This window comes from Neodiprion virginianus, chromosome 7 (assembly GCF_021901495.1).
Source record: "Neodiprion virginianus isolate iyNeoVirg1 chromosome 7, iyNeoVirg1.1, whole genome shotgun sequence".
NCBI lineage: Eukaryota > Metazoa > Arthropoda > Insecta > Hymenoptera > Diprionidae > Neodiprion > Neodiprion virginianus.
The window spans coordinates 24,515,495-24,542,189 of NC_060883.1; the positions used below are offsets into that span (position 1 = coordinate 24,515,495).

The window sequence follows — 26,695 nt, forward strand, 5'->3', positions numbered from 1 at the left end:
GAAATGGAAAAGAACTTGACTATTATCAATTACATATTGTAATTTGCGTTGGTTTTTTTTAATTGCAACACTATTTATACGGTAAATTAAAATTTTGCCATTAAATGATTTCGATACAAAAAGTGTCTAAATCATATTTCATAAAGTTAGGTCAGCGAACAAGAAAATTACCCAACTGACATATTTCTTCGATTCCTCAAATAGCATTCAATATGTGATTTCTGACATCATCGACTCGACGAGGTTGCAGATTGTGTAAAGTCGATGTTCCGTCATTTAATATTTCCGATCAGGAATGAAAACCCGACAGAAGCTCGACCTTTTCCCGACTGCAGGAAATAATTGCACAATTGTATTTTGTAATTGCAAGAAATTTCGATTCTAATTATAACTGTTATCTACAATGGGAAGAAAATTTCATACCGGTTACAATTCTATATTGTAGTGGAAAAATAAACTGATACTAATCACTATTGGATTTTGTAATTCCAAAAAGGTTAATCATAAATTGCAACATGTAATTTTCACTGTCTAGCACTTCTTGTAACGAATGTATGAAAAAGTAAGAGCGTAGTAAAAAAGTGTTTTCCTTCGTACCTCTGCACGTGATGATTGATCAACCCGATAACGACGTGCGTAAAAAATCTCGGTCACAAATTGAACGAATTACAATTCGTCACTCGTCAAGTTCCAGAATTCCGCGAAATTAGTTTGATTAAGGAGAGAATTTATTGAAAAAAATATATATATTATACAAATACAGTGAATATTCATGGAACAATTGAGACAGATACAACCATCCGTATTTTCATTTGCAAAAGATCCAACGAAAGTTCTTTGGTTAAATTACGTACGTGAATTAGATGAAGAATTAACTGAATCGTGGAGAATAAAATTGCAGATGCGTGGCAGGTTCAAATTTACCAATTTTCCTTAGCTACGAAACTTTTTATAAGTAAGATTTTATTATTTGCATCAAAAAATTGGATAGTCATGAGACTTGTACTTTAAATGTTGAACGATGTTATCTACTCGTAAACTGTGACTTTACTCGTGAAACTGCGTGCAACAAACCTAGGGCATAGTTTTGTTACCATGCGAACAGCAGAGCGTTTGGAATCAGCTGTGCGTAGGTGAGGCACCTTCAAATTGAACAATTGGTCAACAATTGTGTGGCTAGCATTCCAGTGATGTGTCATAGGAAGGCCGGTAAGCAACGACCTCGATGGAGTTTCGGTCGGTACAAAGGCTGTGAAGTTCCGCTTCTCCATCTTTCTCCAAGACAGAAGAAAAATAGCGCAGTCGGCACGGCAGGATGTAAAATGAATGCCCATTAATAAGAATGAAAATTTACACAACACCGTGTGACAATTCGTTGAGTTGATTCCATTATTTGTTTACCCTGCTGAAAGTAATGCGAAGAAATATGGGTTTGTTCGTTACATACGTAGTATAAATTCGGCAGTTATTTTCGTCCGTATCGTTGCCAGTATTGTATTTCTAGCGGTTGGTCAACCTGCGCGATCAGCAGGTTGTGTATACATACAATATTACGGAGTGTATTTTGATCTGTCATACGATTTTGGTAAACGTCAGGTGGACGCGATACGTAAAATAGGTCTACCGTATAAAGAATCGAACGATGGGGTGCGAAGAGTAAACGTTTCGAGCTTCTCGCAGTGAAATGATAATGCTAAAATATTCGTACGTTCAGTTCCTCAGTAGTGTCGACGTGTAAAATGGCGTGGTTCGGCGACGGTCTGTCTAGCCTGTCGAATTTGAAGGGCCAAATAACGAGTTTCACCAAGGAGGTTCTGTCCGAAGGAATCGTCGAGGAAATAGGTAAATGGACCTCCGATCCCCTTGTTACAATACCTGAGCCTCGGTGCAGCTTTCGAGTCCCTCAAAATATCCGCTTATTAGCTACTGTCAATGCACGTCTCTGTTTTATCAACCAATGAGAACCGTCCTGTTTACACGTCACGCCTGCTCGCTCAACCGCGGGAAATTTAAACAACATATGCGGAATACCTTGAAATTCTTGTGTATGTACCTACACACGTTTCAACGCATTTTCAGACGAACGAAGCAAGGAGCTCAACGAAGCGAACGAGAAATGTGTACAACTTCAAGAGCTGCTTATTTCCAAGGATGCAGAGGTGAGAGGAATACTTGAACGCTCGTCTTTGCTTTTCGTCGCATCTTCATCAGCCTCGTAATGTCCCGTTTGTGCAGACACAAGTTGGAGATTCAAAAAGTCTGAGGAAAGTTTTAGCAATCGTATCTGCAGCGCGAAGTAGCATCCATTAAACGTAACGCAACTACCGTAGACTGTAATAAACTATGCAGACCTTTGAAACTCCAAAGTATGTTAATGGAAAATTAACTTGGAACAGACGAATTTCAAATTCACTAGTTCAGTAATGGAATAATGTGGAAGCGATTCGAGACGGTAAGAAAGAAGAGGAAGGGTATACGTATAAGGGATCGAGTCTGAAAAAAGGACTGTCTTACACCACCAACATATTCATTCGTAATTCTGGCACCCCTAGGTGCCGTGGAGATAAGGGATGCGGAGCAGCAGCAGTGAGCCTATGCCTTGGTGATTAGAAAATATTTTAACAGATGTCCCTTTCCCTAATAACCGTGACTGAGTGTAATGCAAACAAGCGCCTCGCTTATCAGCCGTTATCTCCTCACCCCGTTTCAACTCCCTCTCACCCCCTTCTCCTCCCATGGGTTGTCCCACCCCGATGTTTTAGTGGTAGTTGCGCTCCGTAAATGCTAATCAATAAATTGTTACAGGATTGCGCCGCTTCTCAGAACTAACAATACCCAGTTAATACATTTATGTAAGGTAACTACCCTTAGGGTGTGGAAAGAACATGAGAACAATTCTCGCAATCAGCACTAAATTATCGTAGTTTCTTCAATCTTCTATAGAAAGATCGATCAAGTTGTAATATCCAGGTACAAAATAGTGACAAATTAATACACACAAACGATGTACGGCTTGTCGTTCAAATAACTGACGAACAAATTCCTCATCTCCTTTCTTACTGTACGAACGGTATCTTATACATCGCAAGAAAAATATTTGAGGATGAAAGTAATAACGACACTATAACGATGCATGTTTAAGAAAAATCATTACTTTTCACCTTTGAGAATGTCCGAGATTTAGTGAACCGTGATATACCTAACATACTCTTATATTTTGAAAAGCCAACTCCGTGAAGAAAAGTCATTATAAAATTACGTAATAATGATTTTTCCCCTAATGTTTCGTTACAATAACGTTACTAACTACCGCTTCATAGAAAAATGAAATCGAAAATAACATTGTTCGTATTAAGAGCGTCCAGGTAGGTATAATACGCGGCTTATACCTTGTCCACCGATGTGCACCTTGCGGGGTGAGAAGGGGACCCTGAACTGTGCGACGGGTGGAGGCGGTTGGGGAGTGGGGGGGGGGGGGGGGAGGTTATCGCAGTACAAACCCGAGATAACGAGCGCAAACAAAAATTATAACCAACCTCCGCTTCGCGCGGCGCTGCGGCGAGTGGAGGACTATGGGCCACTTTGCTATATTACAGCTTGCTCGACTTCACCTTTTCTATAGACTATACCGGACTTCCTCCTGATTGTGGACATCAATATTCAAGTCCCAGACGACGCAGGACGAATATACATTATACATATACCTTATTCATCGTTCATTACGGTTCTGGTTTGTTTATTTTTCATTTTCTTCTCTTTCGCGTAGTCGAGGGAGCAGATTTTTCGCGCTATATTACGATATTTTTACTGTAACGGTGCATGTTCAGAAGAAATCGTTACTACGCATCGTTAGAATTGTCTGAAATTCTAGCTAACCGTACTGAACCAAACATACGCATATTTTTCCAAAGCCAACTCACCGAAAATCGTTCTAAAATTATTGCCAGAATAACGAATATCTTCCTAATGTTTCGTGACGTGAACGTTCCTTACGTGAACCTCGTCGTGTTTTCGTTCTCATCACGCAACCCCTTAATTTTTCCTCCCCCTCCGCTGCGGAGACCCTTAAAGGCGACGACGTTTAATCGCATCTGTAACTGTTATCACTTTCATTTACATGCTTATGAAACTTTGCCAAAAATCATCGCACACCCTGGCGCCGAAACACGACTGCTATAATATGTCACTATATATACGCGCATATTGTACCTGTCTACAGTACCTGATGCGTCAGCGCATGAGGTAGTCGCCGTATATGTAACATATGCATGTAATACAGTACGCTCGACAGAAACAGGCTATTTAAATTATTCAGCGATGCGGGATTCAGGGTGGGGAAAAAATATCTAAACCATTTCCGCGGGAGTTCTTTTAACAGTCTATTTTTTTCTTCCTTCTTTCCTAACTTTCCTTCAAACCTTGTGTCTGTGGTAGTAAGTAACATGTTATACCCAAATATGAGTCTTTCGGGTATGTTGTATGAAAATAAATACTGTATAATTTACACATTAACGAAAAAGCAATTTCGAGGTGAAAAGTGTCGAAAAAATGGGGTATATACGTAGATAAATATTACACGACGACAGATACTTGAAAATGTTATATAATATAATTTCTGCGTCTTTTTACTTCAGTCCACGGGTTTGACAATACGAAGGTTTTTTTTTTAACCAACTTCCAAAAATTTGTAAAATAAGTATCATCATATATCCCGCATGTTTCTTATTGTCGCAGATTTCTCTTCTTCGTCGGCAAAACAGCGAGCTTCAAAAAGTGGTTCTGGAATATGACGCCCAGCATTCGCAAACGGTGAGTAAGCCAGTTTGAAGTTGTAGTGTTTGCCTACGTAAAGATTTCCCCACCTCTACCATTATTCTTATTCCTCTCCGCTCTGCACGCTCTGCCAATCAAATCAGAAGAAATGCTGCACCGCGCCTTCGAACGACTTATCACGTCTCTGTTTCATCTATGTCAACCTAAATCACAGAGTCAAGTATCGTCAGAATCGTACAACACTTTACGAGTATGTCTATCGGCTGGTGTAACACGTATATCAGGGTATTTTAGGAAAAAATAATTTACAAATTTCCGTCAAGCTGAAGTTTGTAACGTTAATGTAACGATGCATCTTTAGAAAAAGTCGTCATTTTGCAACTTTGTGATTACTTGAAATTTAGTAACCCGTTGATACAGTACAAGCTCAGATTTTGTAAATTCAATTTCTTCTTTTCTAACGGTTCAGAATACTAATTTTTTTTTTTAACGTCCAAGATGGCGCTCATTTAATTTTTCACTTTTTTCCACATTTTCTTCAATTTATGCCGGGTTCCCGTCTCATGACCACCGCGTCCAAAAACATCGATCGTCAGAGCAGAAGACTGGTCGTGATGTAAATTCTTGACGCTGATGTTTGCAGCCCGGAATATAGATATATCTACAAATATCTGCATCTTATCTACAAACATCAGCCTTACGGTTTACCCCACGAACAGTCTTCTGCTCTGACGGTCAATGTTTTTCGACGAGGTAGTCACCATGTATTAGTCAAATATAACTCATCTATCTTGCGCAGCTCCGAAAGTTAATTAAATTTTCCGGTAGGTGCCCAAGTATCAAACAATATCCAAGCGTGTACACGATTTTTTGCCAACGTCTCGAAATTCGGCGATAAATTCTCAATAGCGGAAAAAATATCAAATGTGTCATCAATCTAAAACTATCACCTGACTTTCAAGTTCCGAATTGACTACAAAAATTGTTCTACGTAACATAGTAGTCGACACTAGCCAATTTTGGTAAATTTTAACACCGCTCAGTTTTTACACTGTTATTTTTCATATTTGTTTTTTCTTTTGTTTGTAGTTTCTACGAATTGTTCATAGAGAAATTAGTTTTGTCATTATAGTACGTTTCGGAAGAAATTCGTCAGATAACGAAAACGGTTACGTTCTTTGGATTCTTAAAAAATAAAATAAAATGAAGGATAATCTTAAAATATTTTCCATCTGTACTCGATCAATTTAATCTAGTTCAAAATATATCTACTTGCATCCCTATGTACGTACATACATCGTATCAGTACGTGTAGTACATGCATTGAGATAATATAACAGGTATACAAGAATATCGCTTGGCGTAGAAAACACGTGTAATTACGCTCCAAGGTTTAGGTATATACATATAATAGGTATATGGTACAAAGGGGAAGAAGAAGAAGATAGGTCGGAACCGCGAAATTACCGTACGCGCCCACAACTTTCTTTTCAAACATAAATCTTACGTCAACCTTAGCAATTACCTGCAAACAAAACGAACCGTTGTTCCAAGTACCTGTATAAAGTTGCGAAGCGAGCGGCGTTCTTGCCGGATACACCGGGAGCTCTGAAAGGCTCCGGGGCTGTGGCTGATAAACCGAGGCGAAATGTTAAACAGAGAACACGGGAACACAAAAACTGTGCGTGTAGTTATACGACACACGTGTCATCGCCTCGCCCCTGCCGCTTTTCACCTCGCGTGTTTCTTTTCCGAATGCGGGCTCTCGGGGTTCATTATCCGTCAATATTGCACACCCACCCGAATAACAATGACGATTTCGGTTTAAAAACCGTGCCGGAGATAATTTGTTCTTTTATGACAAGGTGAAGTTGTTCTTTTTCTATTAATTCACCGAGAGAGAGAGAGAGAGAGAGAGAGAGAGAGAGAGAGAGAGAGGAGATAACACAGGTCTGCAAAAAAAGATTTCACTTCAGCTTCGTGGGATGTTTTTGGCAAATCCTATGTTTTCCAGAGTTCTGCATCCAAAAATGACTTCCATTTCCCGCCATCACGTACAGTATGTTTGGAAAATAGAAGGTGTTCGCATAAAAAAAGCATAAGAACAATGAAAAAACCACCATTTCATTAAATTGAACTAAAAAATATTTCTTATTAAATTAAACAAACAATTTCTTGATGAAATTCACTTAACATTCCGTGTTCGTTCTTTTTGCCTATGAAACCTTTTCTTCTTATCTTCGATACTTCTCCGAACAGGCTTCCGCTTTCCATTTTCTATTTCCCTGTTTGTATTTATTTTCGAGTCTCACTCTAATACGTATTGAATGGAGGTAAGAAATCACTTTTGTATAAAATTTTTATAACAAAGAATAGGATACCAGATTTCGAGTTAAACGGGAGTTTCACTCTTAATGAAACTACAAATACGAGTTCAAGAAAAAACCTGACGTGATGGAATTTTTCCAGTATATTTCCCTGCTTCAGCGAGTAAAAATCTGTATTAGAAACAGTATAAGAAACCTGTGCAGTTTTTTAGTTGCAGACCTGCATAATCACGGCAAACTACATTACACTCGTGCAGCAGTCCGTGGTTCATTGCATAACGAAACACACGCGCGAAGAGTCGACATGAAATTCGTTACTAGCTAATGTTTGCCTCCATCTCCGTCGTCGGCGAAGGGTGTGCAGGCTTAAAAGTCGGTTAGATACGTGGTTCGTATCTTGGACCAACAAAGGTGAGTCCACGACATTCTCGCTGACGTTAAGCCCGCGTCTTTTGTAGACACGCGGGATGCTCTGAGGCCCGAAAGAATTACTTTACGATTATTGTTGTCATCGAATTTTTGCGTACCTACATGTACGTCGTAAGCGTTACTTATTTTTTCTTCTTTTCGTTTTTCAACCTTTCCGCGTAAACCGGTACATCAGGCATTCCTTTCCGACGTGAAACCCGACGAAGCCCAAGAGCTAGAGTTCACCTTTGACCTGGAGCCGGAAGTCCTGGGACTTTTTTATGCCAGACGTTTCCGTTTTCTTATCGAAAAATACTTCGCGGTGAAGACGATAATGTATAGCCGGAGTGGCGTAAATTTGTCGAGGCAAAAAAGTGGACGCCGTTACACCTCGGTAAAAAAAAAAAACTAATCTGCACACGGGCTTCGTAAAGTCTGTGGAGAATTTCATGGAAAGCCAACCAACGTTTGGCCCGCACTCTTTCTGATTTGGTTCAAAAAAATTTCAACAGTTGCTACAACTCTGAAACAGTGTTCTGAATTTTTTCACATTTTTTATCCAACTGCTCTATTGCTTATAAATTATATAAAAATTGCTCCATGATCGAACCGGTCTAGAAATGTTCTAATTGAAAAATAGAAATTACGAGAATTTTTCGGGAATTTTCATACCGTTCAAAGAATGTTTTAGCTGACAAAAAATATTTAAAGGTGCTGAAAAAAAATGGAAAAACAATCGGTCCATCAGGATGTTGAAATTTTTGGAATAGATATTACGGTTTCTGAGTATATCTTGAGTATTTTAAAGAAGGTCCGTTTCAAAATCAATTTAAATATTTGTAAATAATTGAGCAGTTGAATACAAAATCTGAAAAGATTCAGGCTACTGTTTGAGAGTTGGGGCAAGTGTGGAAATTTTTTTCTAAAACAAAACTCAGAAATGGCGAGGGTCAGACGTTGGTCGGGTTCGCGTGGAATCCCTTCTGTGTGTGAAATGCGATGTTGAAAGAGGATATCTGGCGCGCTCCTGCGGTTACTTTGTACGTAAAATGGTAATTTGTGGTGAAATCGAATCGATATTACCCAGGCTGCACCGATATCTCGTTACACCAACGCTGGTACATGTATAATAAGAGCGCGTAACTAGACAGCTGCGGATGATTCGCCGGTAGGCCCGTTGTTCTTGAACGCCGAACGAGGAAGCGGGGCGAAAAAGCTTCCCGCGATAACAACGGGCGAACACAGACAGGCGAGCTTTTGTGATAGGCGATGATGGTGTAACGCATAGGTTTGCCGGGTAAATTTTTGATAGTGACTATGACTACCCCGTTCCCCCGTCGGCTATAAATGCGGCGAGCTTTGGGGAGGCCGTAGCCTGTCCCTGCCTCTCCAAGGTCTAGGATCATCGAGTGTTCGAGAGAGGATAGAATTCTAGTGTTTCTCGCCGTTGCTGCGCCGACGTTGTGACTACCCAGTTGCAGGGAGCGACGATTACGAGGATCCCGCGACACTCGCGTGAGTTGAGAAGTCCTTTTTAAGGGAAAAATAGCGTTAGAGATCAATTTCGCTGACGCTTTTCTTTTATCTTTGGCCCAAAAAAGATTTCAAGCGTTATCGACATTTTTTGAAACTACATGTGATTGCACAGGGGGCCCGTTTTGCCCGTCTCTCCCCTATACGTATATCTTGGAATATCGAAATCCATTTATCTCAAACGTGAAAAAGGGGTCGACAGCCTCATTCTATACGCAATTCTTAACAAAGACAAACGAAACACATTTTTATTTGACGCGAAAATAAAGAAATGGCATGAATTTTGGGAATCTACTACTGAGATTTCGCAGAATCCATGCCGTTTCTTCATCTCTGCGTTTATCGACAATACGTTGGGGTGTTTTTGTTCAGAACGGAATCGTCGTGCCCTTTTTCGCGCTCGAGATACGCGAACTTCGATATTTGGAAATAATTTATACGACAACGTCAAAATCGACTAGGACACCCCCTTGACGTCCAATTTTACGTCCACATCGTGCGTGGCCTTTGATCACCAGCTGCGCCCGCAGGTTGCAGTTTGCGTACGTCGATGGTACGCGTGGACGCGCTTAAAAGCGGAATACCCTGTACATTATAGGGGCTGCAGGCTACAGCGACGTACCTATGTACCGTTGCAAGGGGGCAAGGAAGGATTGGCATACGATAGAACAAACGAGGAAACAAGAAAACGAGAAGGGAACAGACGAGTCGAGTTATACGTGTATCAGCTGGGGAGAAATTTATGCGCGAGGGAGTTCGAAAGACGAAAACAAACCGCCGTTGCGATGTGACGCAATGTGTGTGTGCGTGTGTGTGTGTTTTCTCGATCGGAGTCGCATTCGAAGCCCCCCGGTTTATTCCAATACGTATACCTATCTATGCACGTACGTGTGTAGCGTGGCAGAGCATTTTATATATGCATACAATATAAGCAACGCAAATTAATGGAAATTCTAATGACACGGTGAGGCGGAGGGCAGCGGGGGTCATACCCAGATCTCGAAGTGGGCTCTGAACGTTGAATAACGAGCCTGATTGTAAGTCGGATATACATATACATAGCCGCATACTTTTAACGCGTTCGTTCTTTCGTTCGGAGAGACAATTTCGATTGTGTGAGACGTCCATCGATTCAACACCGCCTCGGACAATATTCTCGTTAATTCTTTTCTGTTATACCGTACGTGGTCGATGCATCGTTATACATCCTGTTATACAATAATTTCACTTCACGGCAGATATTTGAAGTTCGTCAAAAAAAAATACTCCACATTTCGTTACGCGTAGATGAAGCTTTACACGATACTTGTACCGCGATGACCGTAACTTATACAAAAACATTCCCTGCGCGTATCTGAGATTATTTGTCATACCGCGAGATCTATGGTGAATCATGATTCCCAACTATGCCATATACGTATGTGATGTGGCAAATAACCGGGGCGGGGTTGAAGTGCCGAATTTGAGAAGTTGCGAAAGCGCCTAATTCCTCAACAGATTTCTTCCTTAATTTTTTTTGCAAGGTAACAATGCCACGCATACGATTACGAGTCTTTCGTTTTTTTCGACAGTTGGTATAATTTCTGAGCATGAGATTATTATCATCATTATTATTACTTCTTACCAAACTTATCATCGCGCGAAGTCACCGTTCGATGCGAAGAACAAAAGGTACAAAAAAAAAAAAAAAAGGCTAAGATGAAAACGACGACGACGACGACGACGAGGCAGCTAGAGAATGACAAATATTCCGATAAGATATCTTATATATTTGGTTCGCACGTGCGTTATTGCTGCCCAGCCGGGTGTCTCTTACACCGACACCCACATACAGGTATCTATGCAGTACGTACGCATGTACGCGTGTATTCACACAACATGCCAACGTGTGCGGGTTACATAGGCATATTATTATAGGCGGTTCCTATAGTTCCGTTCCTCGTGAGGCCGCCTCTCACAATCAGTTTCTCCGTCACCTCCGCAAGTGCATGCCGTGCCATGCCACGCCACGGAGGCTCCTCCTTGTCGGCCGGACGCGACGAAGAGAACGTGTGTTCCTCCGGAGGAACGACGACGCCGGTACCGCGATACTTGCAAGCCTTACCGTCGGTCAGTCAGTCGCGTCGAAAGCGTCCCGCGGTTCGCCTCGCCGAGGTTAGAAATTCATCCTGCGTATTTTATTTGACATTTTCAGAGATTGCGACTACATGATTCGCGATTCTTCAGAGAATAGCCAGCAGTGAGTGTGACGTTGAAAAGAAGAATAAGCAAATAACTAATCGATTCTCGGCTCTCACTTGTTTATTTTATTTCTTTTCTTTCTTTTCAATTTCCGAAATTGCAATTCCTCCATCAAATATTGTCGACGTACTTATCTTGTATTATGTTCATTTCGCGTTATAAACCGCCAATATCGAATCTTGCTCCACGTAACTTTCGCTACTTATAGTATATACCATGATTACACGTATGTGGGGCTGAAGTTGTTATACCTGCACTCTAGATGCAAAGTATAACGCATTCGCAGACATAAAGGTAACGTAAATTTTACATCATTTTACCAGTACATTAATTCGTATTGACGATATGTCGTAGGAGAAATTTAAAAAAAAAAAAAAAAAAAATAACGATGTGTTTCTATTATTGTAACTTGTATAGCATCGTTAATAACGGAGCACCTGTGAAAAACAAATTAAACATGCTAATCAACGAGCCGCGCAAGTGGCCTGAGCCAAAAAAAAAGGAGGCTAATACATATACATAAATGAGAAAAGAAACGAACAATAAAACGCTAATTCCAACCTGTGACTCGAACGTATATAAAATGCGTTAGGCGGTATGAAAATTTGAACAAGTTACAAATTTCAAAAACACCACATCCCCTGTACAAGTTGAGAAGAAGACCAATAAGAACGAAACGAAATTAATCAAACTTTATCTCACATGTTTGCAAAGCACGGATCGACCTGCGAGGATGAACGAAGAGTATCATTTTTCTCGTTTTCCTCTGAAGTAGGTAGACATCGGTAGAAACGAATTTCCGATCGATCTCGATGATACACATAAGGTATACCCAATATTCAGTTAGTAAAATTCAACAGGTCAAAGCATAATGAAACCGTCGTGCATATATATAGTAATCCATTCATAAATTCATCAAATTTCCATAAGCTTTGTGCAGCTTCGTGTATAAACTACGTGTGTTTGCACCTATAACCTGCCTATACATATATACGTAGGTACGCGCGTTATACGACACGCATCGCGTCTACAGCTTTGAACGAAATATTTCACACCGAGGTATATACGTAGCACGTATTCACGTATATTGCAGGGTATACCTATGGGCGTAACACTCGCAAAGAAAAACCGAGTTTACACTCACGGTCGCCATATTCGATTCATATTCTCTCTTTCTGCCAACAACGCGTGATATTCCGCGTGCACGGCAAAATATGTTCATTTATTTTCAACATTATTACGCGTGCGCGTACGTATATCGATATTATACAACCCTCGTCGTCACCTCGTTCTATTTCCATTTGTTTTATATTCTAAATACAACATAGGTACAGTTGTAAAAAAAATCTCGTCCGATCGAGAGACTGCAACTGGCGGCACAGATGATCTCCATGGGGAAAGAGAAACAGATTTTTCACATCTATGTTACATACGTGCACGCGGTACGCAGTGCGTTATTATACGCGAACGCGTTCTATGTACAAAGATCAAGAACGACCAGTGCACAGTACGGATCGGATCAAGCGCGACACGGAAATTTTTCATATATTCCCACCGTATTCCATTTGCGACAGAAAAGTTATGAGAAAAAAATTTCGCATTGGACCGAAAGTATGTTTCAAAGATATTGTAATAATCTTCGGTATACCTGTGCAGTAGCTGCTACACGTTATAACGACTCACGTAATAATTGTTTTATGTACCGTATGTACGGAGTACGCGTGTGTTGTACCGTACAGTTGTGCTCGCGGTTGTTTTTTCCGTTTTTTTCTCTTCAATAGACAAAAGCAACAAGTCGGTGACAAGTCTTCTCTTCTCTTTTCGCGTCTCTCCATCTCTTCATTGTCCCCCCCGTGTACATATGTACAACCTATGATATACCTTGCAGGCGTTACCCACATGCCGCATGAGTTTCTCGTTAATACATGCGTCAGACTGCAAAGGAGCGCGACGAACTTATTGAACCAACTTTATCTCTTCACACATTTGCAAACCTTCGTCGTTTTGACTCGTTCGCAATTTACACGAGGACTCGCCTCCGTGCTCGCGGGACTCTCGACGCGCTTTTATCTCTTGCCGAGGAACGCGCTGACTCTTAATTTCGGATATATCATCCACCCAACGATGTCTAGTGGCAAAGTAGTCGCGTTGTTGCCTCAAGTACGGGATATAACGATGTCTCTTCCATCCATTTTAGCTCTGTTAGATGTGTCGTACATGCTTCGAGCGAGCAACGCGATTTTACAATCAGAATTAAAAGGAGAAACTCCGCGAATACGAAAATGATGGATTATACGTTATTAATAGACAGCGAGTGTACAAGGATATACGCAACTTACGCGGAGAGAATAAAAGACCAGATATAACTGAAAACTGCAGGAAAAGAGAGACGCGTCAGATATTTTGGTAAAATATACTTGGTATATAAGATGCAGAATTTATTCCATAAACAGTAAAAAAAACATACAATTGGCACGGGTATTTTTCGCCAAACGTTTTGACGTGTCCGTCTCTCCCTGCAGTTTTCAGTAAAATCTGGCCTTTGTCCTCTCTCCCTGTCCGTATCGCGTGGAAGTAGGAATGAAATTGAAATGAAAAAAATAGACATTCGATTACGTGACAGCTGTACAATGTATTAATACCGACGTTCGAATGTATGTCGTGTACTCATTGGCAGCGCTAAATACCTCTCTACGCCATACATAAAATAAAAACCTCCTCCTCCTCCTCGTCCTTGTCGTCCTCGTCGTCGCGGAGCGATCACCGCATGTGCAATGCGCGTTTGTCGTTACGTCACTGCTCGCAGTGTCGTGCCGCGTTTATTATACCATTATTGCTATGAAACACTCTGCACGTATACACGTATTGTATGCCTACAAGCGTGTCGTCGAAGCAAGCCACCTTCGCGATTCACGTGTCACGCGTATGGATGTGCAGCACGGGCATCGACGGAGTTGCGTATGTTTGTACATACGTGCAGGAGGAAAACGTGCCGTATGTATGTACGTTTTGTATACGTGCGTACTTTCGTACGTACGTTTGCCCAAGGCTCGGAGTCGGACGATGTGCACGCACGTTGCACTCGGTGCGCAAACTTGAGAGTCTCGAGGTCGTAGAGAAAATTGAAAGAGAGAAGTAAAGATGGAAAAGAGAGGAGGGGGTAGGGGACAAAAAGTAGAAAACTTTATACGCAACTGCGTGCCTGTGCATATGAATAATTGTTCGTCGTTTGCGGCGACTTGTTCTTGGCTGATAATTGTGTTTCATTATAGCTACGTAAATACGTGCGTTATACGTGTACAACGTAACGGTGCGTTAGGTATAATACGTGAATAGCGTTTGCACCAGCTTCTGATCTTTTTGCACCTTCTCTCTTCTCTGCTTTTTTCTGCTTCTTTCGTTAGATAACATGCACACTCGTTGGTTACATATAGTTACACGCAGTGTATGTACCCGCGGGCTCGATCTTAAGTAGAAACCCTCGCGTCCCGTTTCACAGTGCAAGCTAAGCAACGTTAATCGCTGTATGTACACGTCACACAAGCTGCGCGATGCTGCAGGAAGGCGCCATGATTCGAAACTGATCTTGCCATTCGCTCAGCAAATTATTCGAAGAACCGTTATTCTCAGTATCCTCCTCCTCCTCGAGCTGACACGTTTCGTTTGACACACGATTTTTGCAAAAATTACCAACCAGGAGACAAAAAAGGTCTAAGAAAAAGAACACGTTCGTGCCTCAATCGACGGAACCGACGGAACCGACGGAACAAAGACGTGACGTAGTTCTGTACTGGATTCACAGGATGGGTAAGAAAAAAGAAATTGATAATAAAAAGTTCTCTGAAATAACACGTAATATGTGTAACTTAGGTAGGTACATACGCGTACAATCTTCTTCGAAATCGCGTTGTACGAGAAATCCAAGTAGACCACCGGCACAAATAGCCGCATACCCAATCATAGCCAGACCCGGCTTATCTATAGGTTCTGTCAAGCGTGCGCGATTAAATTTAACTGCATATACGTATACCTACACGGTGGACGGGAACCGTTGATTATTGTCGACCGATCGCTCACTTCCGTAGTACCTATACATTCGTACATCGCGTATATTCCATCGTATTGAAGTTAGTAACGTTATCGTAACGATTCGTGCTCGGGAAAAGCGGTTACTTCGCCATTTTGGAATTGTGTCAAATTCGGTGAACCGTTACAAAACAAAACACACTCATTTTTAGAAATCTTAGTTTTATCAAAATCATTTTAAAATTGTGAAAATAGTGATTATTTTCCTCCATGTTTCGTTACGTTAGCGTTACTAATTTCAATCTTGTTATATTCCAAGGTTCAACTAAATTCTCGATTTCTCAACGATCCCTCGTTGCATGCGGCCGAAATTTTCATCGAATCTTACCATTGTTCTACTGCTGGGCAGTTAATACTTTATCCCTGTATATATATATATATACAGGGGGAATCAAAATGAAACAGAGAGAAAATTGCTTACGATGTAAATGAATATTTAGAAACGGGCAATGCGCGCGGTATAATACAAAGGAGGGAGAGAATTTAAACTAGGCATATATGAACTGCGACCCGCATGTAATAAAAGCGAGAGGAAGTTACACACGGACGTGAAACAGGTGAGACAACCGCGAGTCTCCGGGTCACCGCGTGTGTTTCAGAAACGGGTAAAAAAGAGAAAAGAAAAGAGAAGAAAAAAAAAAAATACTAAGCTAACAAAGCCAACTGGCATACCTCTTCGATATCTTGACGCGGGCTGTGTAAATACGTTGCAGGACGGTATAAAATGACGTTTTGTTCGGCGCCTCCTCCTCGTACATACACTCGCATCTTCGTGACGGTGCAGCAGGGCGCGCGGGTCGAAGAAGAGCCGGTGCTGTAACGCGGCAGGAAAAACGTGAAGGAGAAAATTAGCAAAATTCTCCAAATTTTAAGAGTCGATAGGAGGAGAAAAGGTTTGCATCCTAGCTAAGTGTCGGTAAAATGACGATGTAGAAATACGCGTCCCCGTAACAGACTTCGCTGTTCTACCAACTGGTACGGGAAACGAGGCAAAGAAATTGAACGAATTTCCCCTGACGTTCGAGTCAAGTTTCCCGCATGCGGCTCGCGTGCGTTACGCCACCGCCTCGTACCTTATCCCAGCGATTCCGCGCCTGCGGCCGGATTGATAGGGACTTCCTTTCCCACGTTCGCTATCAACGAGGCTTAAACTCGTCCCTCCGGGTTACCCGCGGCTTTGCGCTTCGTTATTTTCTGCCTCGCATTGCGCAGCTCCCTCCGTTTTACCTCGTGCACCCTGGTTCGCCGTCCCACGTAAGGCCGATACGAACGAGAGAGAGGGAGGCGCGCGTCGGGTGCGCAAAGCGGCTCCGAGGCATACGGGTCGTCTGCAATCGCGCGATAAGCCCGCGAAACGCTCGGCGTTAATCGTATAAAGCGAGTCGATCGTGCGTGAGAGGCGATTTGGAGCGCAGAGTTTAGCAGGCATGTGGCGACCCTTCGGCCACGGCTGGAGTCCGACCGACTCCTTCGTCATGCAAGTCAAACGACGCATTATTCCTTGACCTGACCCAAGGAAGCCTCCTTTCATATTCATCAGTCTTTGCCCAACCATTTATTTTATATTCCTTTGAACCGGCGTGCAGGCACACGGAGCGCGGCGGAACCTCGGAAACGCGTCTTTGCATAAACCGTTCGAAATCGACCCCGTCGCGGCGTCACGAACGATTTTACATGTGTCGCCGCGTCTCCGCCGCCGCCGCTGTTACTGCGACCGATATCCGATCGGCTCTAGAAAGGAATAATTTCTTTTTCCCCCCCAACCAAATCGTCTCGGAGTATCTAATTTTTTATTCACGATAATCGATCACAGCTCGCATTGACGATAAACTTGACGGCGTACAACCGCGAGTAAAAAACGAGGAAGTATTACCTTATTTCTATTATAGTATAAGCAGGTAGTGTAATATAAATTCGGAGCCGCAATGATTCGTTATTTTGATGATAAAAACAGTTCCGATGACACGTTCTCTTTTATTTTATTAGCTACGTACGATCTGCTGTTTGTAAAACACGAAGAAAAAATTGAAAAAGCAAACTCGATGCCTCCTCAAGTGTGCACGTCGTTGTACGTGTGTAATTGCACGGCGCGTTACGCATCTGCGCGTGTGTGTCTCGCGCATATTGATATCGTGTGCTAAGGTAGAAAGCATTGTTCGACAGGCGACACGAGATCTTATGTAAAAGTGCGCTGCTGCCTTCCCGCGTTTTCCCCTCCTCACCTACGAACCCCTGCAATGAAACGAACCGATAACGCGACGCCGATATGCATGGCAGTTGCAGCTAGCGTTATACGTCGGACGGTAAAGTTTTACCGCAGAGGCCTCGTCCTCGCGGATCTCAATAAATCGTCGTTTGCGGCAATACGGAGGCGCAGAGGCTTCGCTCTGCTCTTTCGCTACACCTTATTTGCGACAGACAAACACGGCGCATCGCTTTAATCGCGAATAATACGGATTTTTTGCTCGTCACTTCTTCCCAGAATTGGTTTTATTTTTTCGTATCTATACGTATCGACATTTTCCAGGACGGGAACCACCAGAATGACGACGGCTCGGCTTTCTTTTGGGACCCTCCGTCGGCCAAAAATCGTGATGCGAAAAAGGATAATCAAACGAGGCTCCTCCAGGAGCAACTCTCACAAGCCACCGTAAAAATTCGCGAATTGGAAGCGGAACTGAAAACTGTACGACGGGTAAGATGCGTTTAGTTATTCGGAAAATAAAGATCTGCCCCCGAACCCTCCCTCTGAAGAAAGATCTCTGATTTAATAAGTTGCAAACCAATATTCGCACAGGTGAACGCGCAAAGCTCGAAGGAAGACGTTCTCGATTGTCACCAAAAAACGGAACTCCTGCGAGCGAAGCAAGACATGATAAACCGTATCATTCAAATGGGTGAAAAGGTGTGTATGAAAATAGCAGTATACTTGTACCGTGTATAAATAAAATTCAGGAGGCTTTGGTGAAGAAAAAATGCATGCTTTTACAGAATCGCGAAGCGGAAAGAAATATGAAACGTCTTCAGTTGGACGAAGCTGTTCTGGTGAATGATTTTCGTGGCATAATGTCACAGCTGGGATCAACGGAGCAGCTAGATCTTATTCGGGCAGCTCTGAAATCTTTGGAAATTGAAAACGAAAAGGAAATACTGACGGGGCGCGAGGAGAAGTTTGACGTGAATGAGAAAATTATGAAATATGACGATGGCCAGTTTGAATCGGTCTGCCTGAAGACCGATAACGACAATGGAACCGCTAAGAGGGAAGACAAACTTAACGGGGACACGTCAAACAAGGAAACCGATCTCCTGAGGAGAATCGCTCAGCTTGAAGAGGAAAACGTCGGCCTGAATACCAGTATCGTGGAACTGGACCAACAGCATTCGGAATCAATTGGTACGAAGTGTGTTGTGAAACATGATGTCACACGATACTTGAATAAAAATGTAACTCCCGTTAGTAATTTGAATTTTCTTAAATATCTGATTCCAGAGAGACTGTTATCGATAAAAGAAGAAATGCAGAACAAGCATCAAACGCTTCAAAACGCCTACGAGCAGCTTTATGCTGAATACAACAACGCGCAGAGTAAACTCGAAACTGTAAAATCCAAGCTGCAGTTTGCCGAGGCAAACAACAATACGATCGGTGCAGTTTCCTCCACAAACATTCGGGAGGTCGAAGAATTGTCGAGAAAAGTAAAAGAGATACTGAGGAACGAGGAAATCGAGGAACAAGATGACAGATCTATCTTCGAGACTGTTGCCGAGAAATACGTGGAAAGTAAATGGAAGAAAGATATGCTAGAAAGAAGACTGACCGAGGTAAGTAGGGAGCTGAAAGACGTTGCTGAAATGAAAGAATCAGTGCAATTGGAATGCGACGACATGCAGCTCAACATCGATTCGTTGCTTGCGGAAATTGAACATCTAAAGTCTAATTTGCCATCGATTCCCGAGGCGAGCGAAGAGCGCGTTGCCTCCTTGGAGACCGAGACCGAGTCCTTGCAGGAAGAAATCGATCGTCTTCAATCGCAAAACACAGCGACTAGACAACAGAATTTCGACTTGGTAATGGCCGTGCACAACATCGAAGCGACCCTGCGGAACCAAGAGAATCTGGAAGCCGAACTGAGGAACACGAAACAGCAGCTAGAAATCGCCCAGCAACAATTATCCGGTGCTTCGAAAAACGTCGAAAACAATGAGAACATGCTCGAGGACTTGAGTCGCAGATTACACAGCTCATTAGACGAAAATAACGAGCTTCGCGCGACGATTGATGAAATGAAAATGGCCCAAGGGAACTTGGAACAGCGACTGGAAGATCAGATTGAGTCGACAAAAAAATTGGAATCGGAACTTGAGAGCTTGCGGGAGGATTTGAAACGTTCGGTTTCGAATGAAAAGCGGTTGGAAGGTGAAGTGAAAACGCTGCAAGATGCGAAAAGTCGAATTCAGAGTGACCTCGAAACCGCATTCCAGGAACGAGAGGAATTGCAAACTTCGTTCGATCCGCCTAACCAGGTGGCTGACCTGGAATACGATTTGTCAAATATGAGGAAAGAGTTGGACGTAGCGTTGAGTCAGGCGGAAATCCAGCAGAGTGAAATAGAAAAATTGTCCCAGAGCAACGAGAGATTGGTTAGAGAGAATTCTTCGTTGCTCGATCAGCTGGGTGCGACTCAGGACGAGTCACTGGACAATATAGAACTCCTGAACACGGAAATGGTTCTTCTTGAGCAGAAATATAACGCATTGGAGAAGGAAATCGGTGTTAAAACGGCAGAACTTGCCGAGGCCTTGGAACAGCTTCATGTCAACGAAGGAAAATGCGTTCGGCTTGAAAACGAGTTGGCAACGTGCAAGCTAGTGACGGAAAAATTACAAACTGAGAATGGAAGGTGTATTGACTTGGAAAATGAATCGAAAGTATTGAAAGCAAATCTAGAACATTTTAAAAATATCGAAGGAAAATTGAAAGATAGCGAGGATCGATGTAGACAATTGAAAATTGAGCTAGAGTCTGTTAAGAGCGAAGCGGAAAATTTAGTAACGGTTGAAAAAAAATGTTGCGAACTCGAAGCCAAGTTGAACGACTTACGAAACGTAGAAGCAAAACTACAATTAGCGGAAAGCAAATGCATTCAGCTAGAAACGGAATTGAGAGATATTCGATCGAATCAGGTAGCTGGTGCTACGCTAGAAGAGGTGCAGAGAATTAGTGATGAGATGAAAGATGTTCGAGAAGCATTAGCTGAAAAGACGCGTGAGAATGATGTTTTAATTGCTGAAAACGCAAAGCATTGCCGCACAGAGAAATCTTTGGTGGAAAGTAATCAAGATTCGGCGGAGATGGCCAGAGAAACTATCAACGGCTTGACTCGGCTGGTCAGAGAGAAAGATGCCGAGATCCAGAATTTGAGATCAAGCGTGACCGGAAACCCCGTCGATAAGCACGAGGAGCAATTACTAGCTATGAAAAAGGAGAGGGACGAGCTGGTGAATCTTGTTCAAGTAAAACATAACGAAAGCGTTCAATACCATCTTGAGATACAAAGATTGACGCAATTGGTAAACGAGCAGCTGACGAATAATCAAAAACTGAAGGTGGAACACGACCGAGTTTCGGAAGCGGTGAAAGAAAAAGAAGCTGAACTTCTTTGGGCGCAAAACGAGCTTCAAGTCGTGCGTCAAAGACTGAAGAACTTCGAGGAGTCGAATAATTATGGTGAAAACTGCGGGGTGGTCGAGCATTCTGTCCAATTAGCTCAAGCGGGGATTCTTAACGAGAAGTGCAACGCGTTGGAGGCAGCTTTGGTCCAGGAGCAATCTAGCAATAGAATTTTGCAAAATCAGCTTGTAGAGAGTCAGAAAAAAGAGGCGGCTGCAGGAAAGGAATTGGACCGATTGAGAACTCACTTGATGGAGATCGAGGCGAGTTACACAGAAGAAGCTCTCTCAGCTGAACAGAAACAAAAGGAACTTGAAGTGAAATTGATGCAAGCCGAAGAACGGGTCAAGAATAGTTCTACCGTTTACACTTCTGCGAGTATCCGGGCTAATCAACAAGTCGAAACGTTACAGCAACAAATGGCTCTTATTGTTCAACAGAGGGATGAGATACAAAAGAAACTATCCATATCCGAAGACAAGGTTTTGGCGCACGCAGCTTCTCTCACCAATTTGCAAATTGTTTTGGAACAATTTCAAAGCGGTAATACACATTAGATAACATAACTCTTGATGGTGGATTCTTATCTGAATTCTAAACTCTCTGCCTTTATCGTTCTTGTGAGATAAGATTTTGCTAATCATTTTTCGTTCGAATCCGTTACCACGAAAGTCTCACACCATTTGTGTCTCATATTTCATTCATCCTGATTACATTGAAAGTGTTTCGCGCACATTGAGCAACCAATAATGAGGGGAAAAAATAAGCATTTAATTTTTCTTTACAATAAAATAACGATTTTCCGGTTAACCGTTAATAATTCAGCCTATGAAATGAAATTTGGAGATTTCGGATAATGTGGACAAATTAGTTAATGCCTTATATTTTTTTCAGACAAAGACAAAGACATTCTATCGGCAACAGAAAAAATTCAGCAACAACTTGAGGAGTCTTATGAAAGACAGGCGGAACTTTCTGACGAAATTACCAATCTCAAGGTTGGCATCTAATGTTTAATGATTATTATCGGATTCCAAACAGACCGTTTGTAAACACGGAAGAAAATATTCGTCTATTACCGTACGACTAATTCATTTCGTTCAATTTTCTATTGACAGGATCAATTGATCGAAGCTAAAGAATGCTTGCAAGCAGCGTCAAGACTGAGCGAACAACTGGATAAAAAAACTGAGAGAATCGAGGAACTGAAACGAGAAGGTATTTTGATTTTTATCCGGAATGAATTTACGTTTTATCCTGCATTTGGCTGCATTTTGTTGGTTTTGATAAAATCTGCATGAAGATTGTTGATTGGAGCATTACTGTAAACTGTAGAGTGTAGAATATAATTTGAAGTATAAATCGCAGAAGTCAGTGTAAAGTTTGATTGCAAAAATGGGTGATCTGTTTTTTTTTAACTAGAATTAGACTTGTCTAGTTTTCAGTTTTCGTATTCACACTCTACCAGTTACGCCATACACGCATAAGTTTATACAACAAGCGTACGGTTTGTCTATAAGGCTTAGGCACAGGGCAACGTCGCAGAAAGTGATTTGAAATCGGAAAACATCATTGGCCAAACTTACGACCCAAGAAGCGCTTTTTTAAACCTGTATTTTTCACTAGATTCTTAAACTGACTCAGCGGGCTGTGCCTAAAGCAAATAGACAAACTGTAATACTAATAATATGTTGATTGAAAAATTTTTTTTTCACATACGTACATTTTTGTGTAAACGTTTACCATTATTTTACTGAAAATTTCAGCAATACAATTTGCGATAGCCTCAGACATCCAAATACTAATTGAAAATCCCGAAACATATCCTAGCAAGGTTTTTTGAAAAATATTGAAAGCATCAATTTGGCTGTGGCCTGTGACTAATACACAAATAAAAACAGTATAAAAAAAAGAGCATAAATAAGTAAGCACATAAACAGTCCGGTGGCGTAGTCAAATATCAGCTGGTAATTCTGGGATTGTAAAAACTAGCCCAGGATTCTTGCTGGTATCCGGCTACGAACTGGTCCGACGCCTTTGCACACTAAACAGCATCTCGTCTGGCTCATGCATTGCCATTGGTGCCGGTTTTCTTACTTTTCGTTTTGATTTTTTATTCATTATAATATAAGTTATTTTTTATATCGCACATTCGTGCGGAGGTATTTTTACAGGATAATTTATGATAGAGCGGTATATTTCCGCATATTTTGGTTCTTTCATGATCCCTTTTTGTCATGAAGTTTATACTCAATATCTTCGCTTAAATCGAATACAATTAGGATCTAGCTTTTTTTTTATTACCTTTATCACATGGGTCTCACGTTCGGAATGGCACTATCGAAAAAAACTAAACTTCAATCGGTTAATGATGTAATAGCTGACAAGCTGTTGACATATTGATTAGAATTTTTACTCACAATTGCATATTGCACATTTTTCCGGTGAAGTAAGTGCTGACATTTTAATAAATGGCTTTTATTATACAGATTGAAATATACTTTTATCATTCGTTCTTGTGCAACGTTCGGACGATTATTTCAAACATGCAGCATGAATCCATATTTTTTTTCTACTTTCTTATCATAATAATTTATCCACATTACAGCACATCTTTTTACAGCGTTGAATATAGCTTTTGCGGGATATCGAATATTTTTATCATTTCAATCGACCGTCGAGTTAATATTTTTCTTCTCAAAGTTGTACGCCCTGTATCAGTAACGTAGCAATTTTATGTAATTACCAAGTCTTACATAATAACATTGCAGTTAAAATGCATATATTCCTTGAGATAGCAGGTAGTTAGGTAATTCAAGGACTGGCGACTAGTTTGAACAATGTACCTATGTCGGCGTTCATTCTAACTATAGACTGAAAGCGACAAAGTTTATTTGAAATATCTTATTCGTACCGGCAAAGCTAAATTGTCTTGCAACTTCACAGGACCTAAAACTTACTGCACGGTGTGTAACAATTTTAGTTTCAATATTACATTTTTTAATCATTCTAGAGATGTAGTAGAGTTTTGAATGATATTAAAATGTGATGAAAGTGCAAGTCGAATATTACAGTGTAGAATAATCGTCGAGTGACGTAGTTTATGAATGTTAGAACTGTTTAATATTTAGCATACATTTACATAGTTTGCACGAATATCTTATTTTCGCGTAATACGTCACTTATAATTATCGTCAGATTAAGGAAAAAAAAAAAAACTAGGCTGAGATTAAACAATTCAATTTCAAATCGAGCTACGCCAATTAAATATGAAATTCCTTTAATGCAAAATAAATTGAAGTTATAAGAGAGGGAAAATATACACTTTCCCGAATTTTAGATCCACATAGAGTTAATCAAAGATAGAAATGAAAGAATATTTTGGTAGCGACAGAGTGGGTAATCTCATGCGGTAACTGTGAGCGTGTTGATTATAGGAGCTCATATTACCTCGTGGGATTTCCCACCCGCTACTACTATCCTACAAATTCTCAGAAAATAAGAAATAAAAATTTTGAATGCATATTTCCATTTCATCAAAAGCTAGTTCTGAAATCTTGACACGGCTTAAAAGTATTGAGAACAAAATGAACCCATGGAACGACTCTGATTTGAAATTAATAGGTTTTCATTGAGTTTTACAAACGTAAATCGTTTCGTTACTTCACGATTATGTATGTACTGTCGAGTAGTATCGTTTGCCAGCTTGCGGTAACTAGTGCGATCCGAAATGCATTAATTTAATATGATATTATTGTTTTTAGCAGCATGCATCAATATAATTATACTTTATTGAAATGGCATGACAAGAGAAGAATGCAGCATGTTTAATCGAGTTGTGAGTGTGAGTATTACATCAGGTACTGGTGTAGCCTCACGACGACCAGTACTTGTGTTATACTTGCGCTTATTGTCTCATTACCTACCAGCCTGAAGCCACGCAACGGCCGAATGCACACATTATACGAATTAAAAAGTGCCCAATATTGATTTCCTTGTTGTTGAAGTATCAACCGGTGAACTTTAAGTGACGCAGAAACGTTTCTACTAAATGTCTGACTCATTCATAATTTGTTATCCAAATTTATTGTACGCGCATATTCTGGCCGATTGGCGATCCAAACCAAATTAGCAATATTTAATTTTCATGCGCAGCATGATATCATGCATTAAAGTTACATTTAAAAATAATACATTATTTTTTTACAGTTGCTCGGTTAACAGAGCTAGTGAGTACCGCCGACGATCGAATACAAGGAGCAAATAAAAGTGGCGAGGGAAAAGTAGACAGGTTCGCAAAAATATTTTTCACAGTCAGTTGTTCGTCCATGTTCGTCTTTTGATACGATGGTCACACGACACGCAATAACACGTTATATTTTTTACAGGGCTCTCTTGAAAAATTTAATACTCGGCTACGTGTCATCAGCAACTGGCGACAAGTTATCGGTACTCAGAGTATTGGCTACCGTTTTAGATTTCAACGAATCGGACCGAGAGAAGAGCGGACTGAACAGCCCCGCGGCAAGCGGCAGCTGGTTTGCTGGGTTACTGCGAAGCGGAGGGGTTGCTCAATCTAAAGTAAACTAATCAATGTAGTTTTTTATTTCAATTCGTCACTTCTCAATTAGAATGACGATTTTAGATATAGAAATCCATATGTTACGGATTATGAAACTTGTAACAACACGTTAATGCTTCCGCAGGATCAAGAGGCATCGTTATCTGCGGCGTTCGTCAGGTTTTTGGAAAGTGAATCCAAGCCAAAAGCTCAACTACCAGCTTTACCAATATCTACTACTGTAAATAACTGTTAATTCATTTCTAAAGTCTGCATCTTGGCAAATGTGTATGTCTATTTTTTCATCGTGAAATTTCTATTTTCACAGCCGCCACCTCGCCCGGGTCACAGCAGACAACATTCCTCTTCGTCTAATCAATCAACCCTACTCTTATCGAATATCACATTGCCGACATTCCCAGATTTCGTTCCTGCCAGGAATACCGGCTCCATTCTAAAGGAGGTTCTGAAGGACAGCTGATATTGAACTTGTTCTCACAAACTTGATATTATTATTTTTTACTCCTCATTGCACATGCTAGTAGAGAGAGGGAATTGCGTTGTAAAGTTATTTTTTTTTGTTCGATAGTAGAATCCATTGGGACAAAAATAACAATACCGATTTATTTCAAACGTATAATTTGTCGAGAATGCTATGGGTACTGAGTTACGACTCGTATGTAGATAATTGTCCTAAAGTTAATTCAGGCGATGCGTAGGTGAGGTATGAAAAATTGCTCATGTACCGGATAGAAATTTCAAATTTCAAAGTTATCCAGCACTGACTGCACATTCGTCTTCCTAACTAGATTCAGTGCCCTTGTATGAATATCTATTATTATCGTTCTCACGTGAGCGGAGTTTGTAAAAGTTTGGGACAATGATTTGACAGTGATTCGACAACATACGTGAAATGCGTCACACTATCACTGTTCGATGAATTTGATAAATTACACGGAATGCGAAATGTAATGAAGAAGCCGTCTTCTGAATTCTGTATCATCAATTTGTTGAAATTTGTATTAAAATGTGTATAATAAAGATTATTTAACTGTATACCGCAATAATAATGATAATAATAATTTGTTTATA

General features: G+C 41.0%; 2 protein-coding genes across 7 annotated transcripts in view; one reads left to right on the forward strand and one right to left on the reverse strand.

Moving 5' to 3' along the window:
- LOC124308337 (band 4.1-like protein 4A) overlaps window positions 1-26,695 on the reverse strand; it is a 53,672-nt gene that overhangs the window by 26,101 nt on the left and 876 nt on the right. Inside the window, exon 1 of one of the 3 annotated variants that reach the window (XM_046770940.1) lies at window positions 3,994-4,013. The exons of the other annotated variants lie outside the window; for them this stretch is intronic. The gene's annotated coding sequence lies outside the window, so the exon portion shown is untranslated. Of the gene's footprint in view, window positions 1-3,993; window positions 4,014-26,695 lie in introns of those variants that run through there. 3 annotated transcript variants of the gene reach the window in all.
- On the forward strand, window positions 1,523-26,659 carry LOC124308336 (thyroid receptor-interacting protein 11-like). 4 transcript variants are annotated; one of them, XM_046770931.1, is made up of 13 exons: window positions 1,523-1,842; window positions 2,080-2,159; window positions 4,735-4,809; window positions 17,896-18,063; window positions 18,166-18,273; window positions 18,360-18,765; window positions 18,862-21,585; window positions 21,937-22,040; window positions 22,161-22,260; window positions 25,252-25,333; window positions 25,431-25,623; window positions 25,749-25,844; window positions 25,932-26,659. In XM_046770931.1, the coding sequence occupies exons 1-13, from the start codon at window positions 1,740-1,742 to the stop codon at window positions 26,082-26,084; spliced, it is 4,392 nt and encodes a 1,463-aa protein (XP_046626887.1). In that variant the 5' UTR covers window positions 1,523-1,739; the 3' UTR covers window positions 26,085-26,659. The 4 variants fall into 4 exon arrangements, with proteins under 4 accessions (XP_046626887.1, XP_046626889.1, XP_046626888.1 ...); XM_046770933.1 differs by lacking the exon at window positions 4,735-4,809; XM_046770932.1 differs by lacking the exons at window positions 1,523-1,842; window positions 2,080-2,159; window positions 4,735-4,809 and adding exons at window positions 11,024-11,195; window positions 11,545-11,576.

Bases quoted from the DNA above. Each gene is read 5' to 3' on its own strand.
- LOC124308336 (XM_046770931.1), top strand. From the start codon at position 1,740: ATGGCGTGGTTCGGCGACGGTCTGTCTAGCCTGTCGAATTTGAAGGGC. The intron at 2,160-4,734 runs GTGAGAGGAATA...TTATTGTCGCAG, and splicing joins TTATTTCCAAGGATGCAGAG to ATTTCTCTTCTTCGTCGGCA. The intron at 4,810-17,895 runs GTGAGTAAGCCA...GACATTTTCCAG, and splicing joins ACGCCCAGCATTCGCAAACG to GACGGGAACCACCAGAATGA.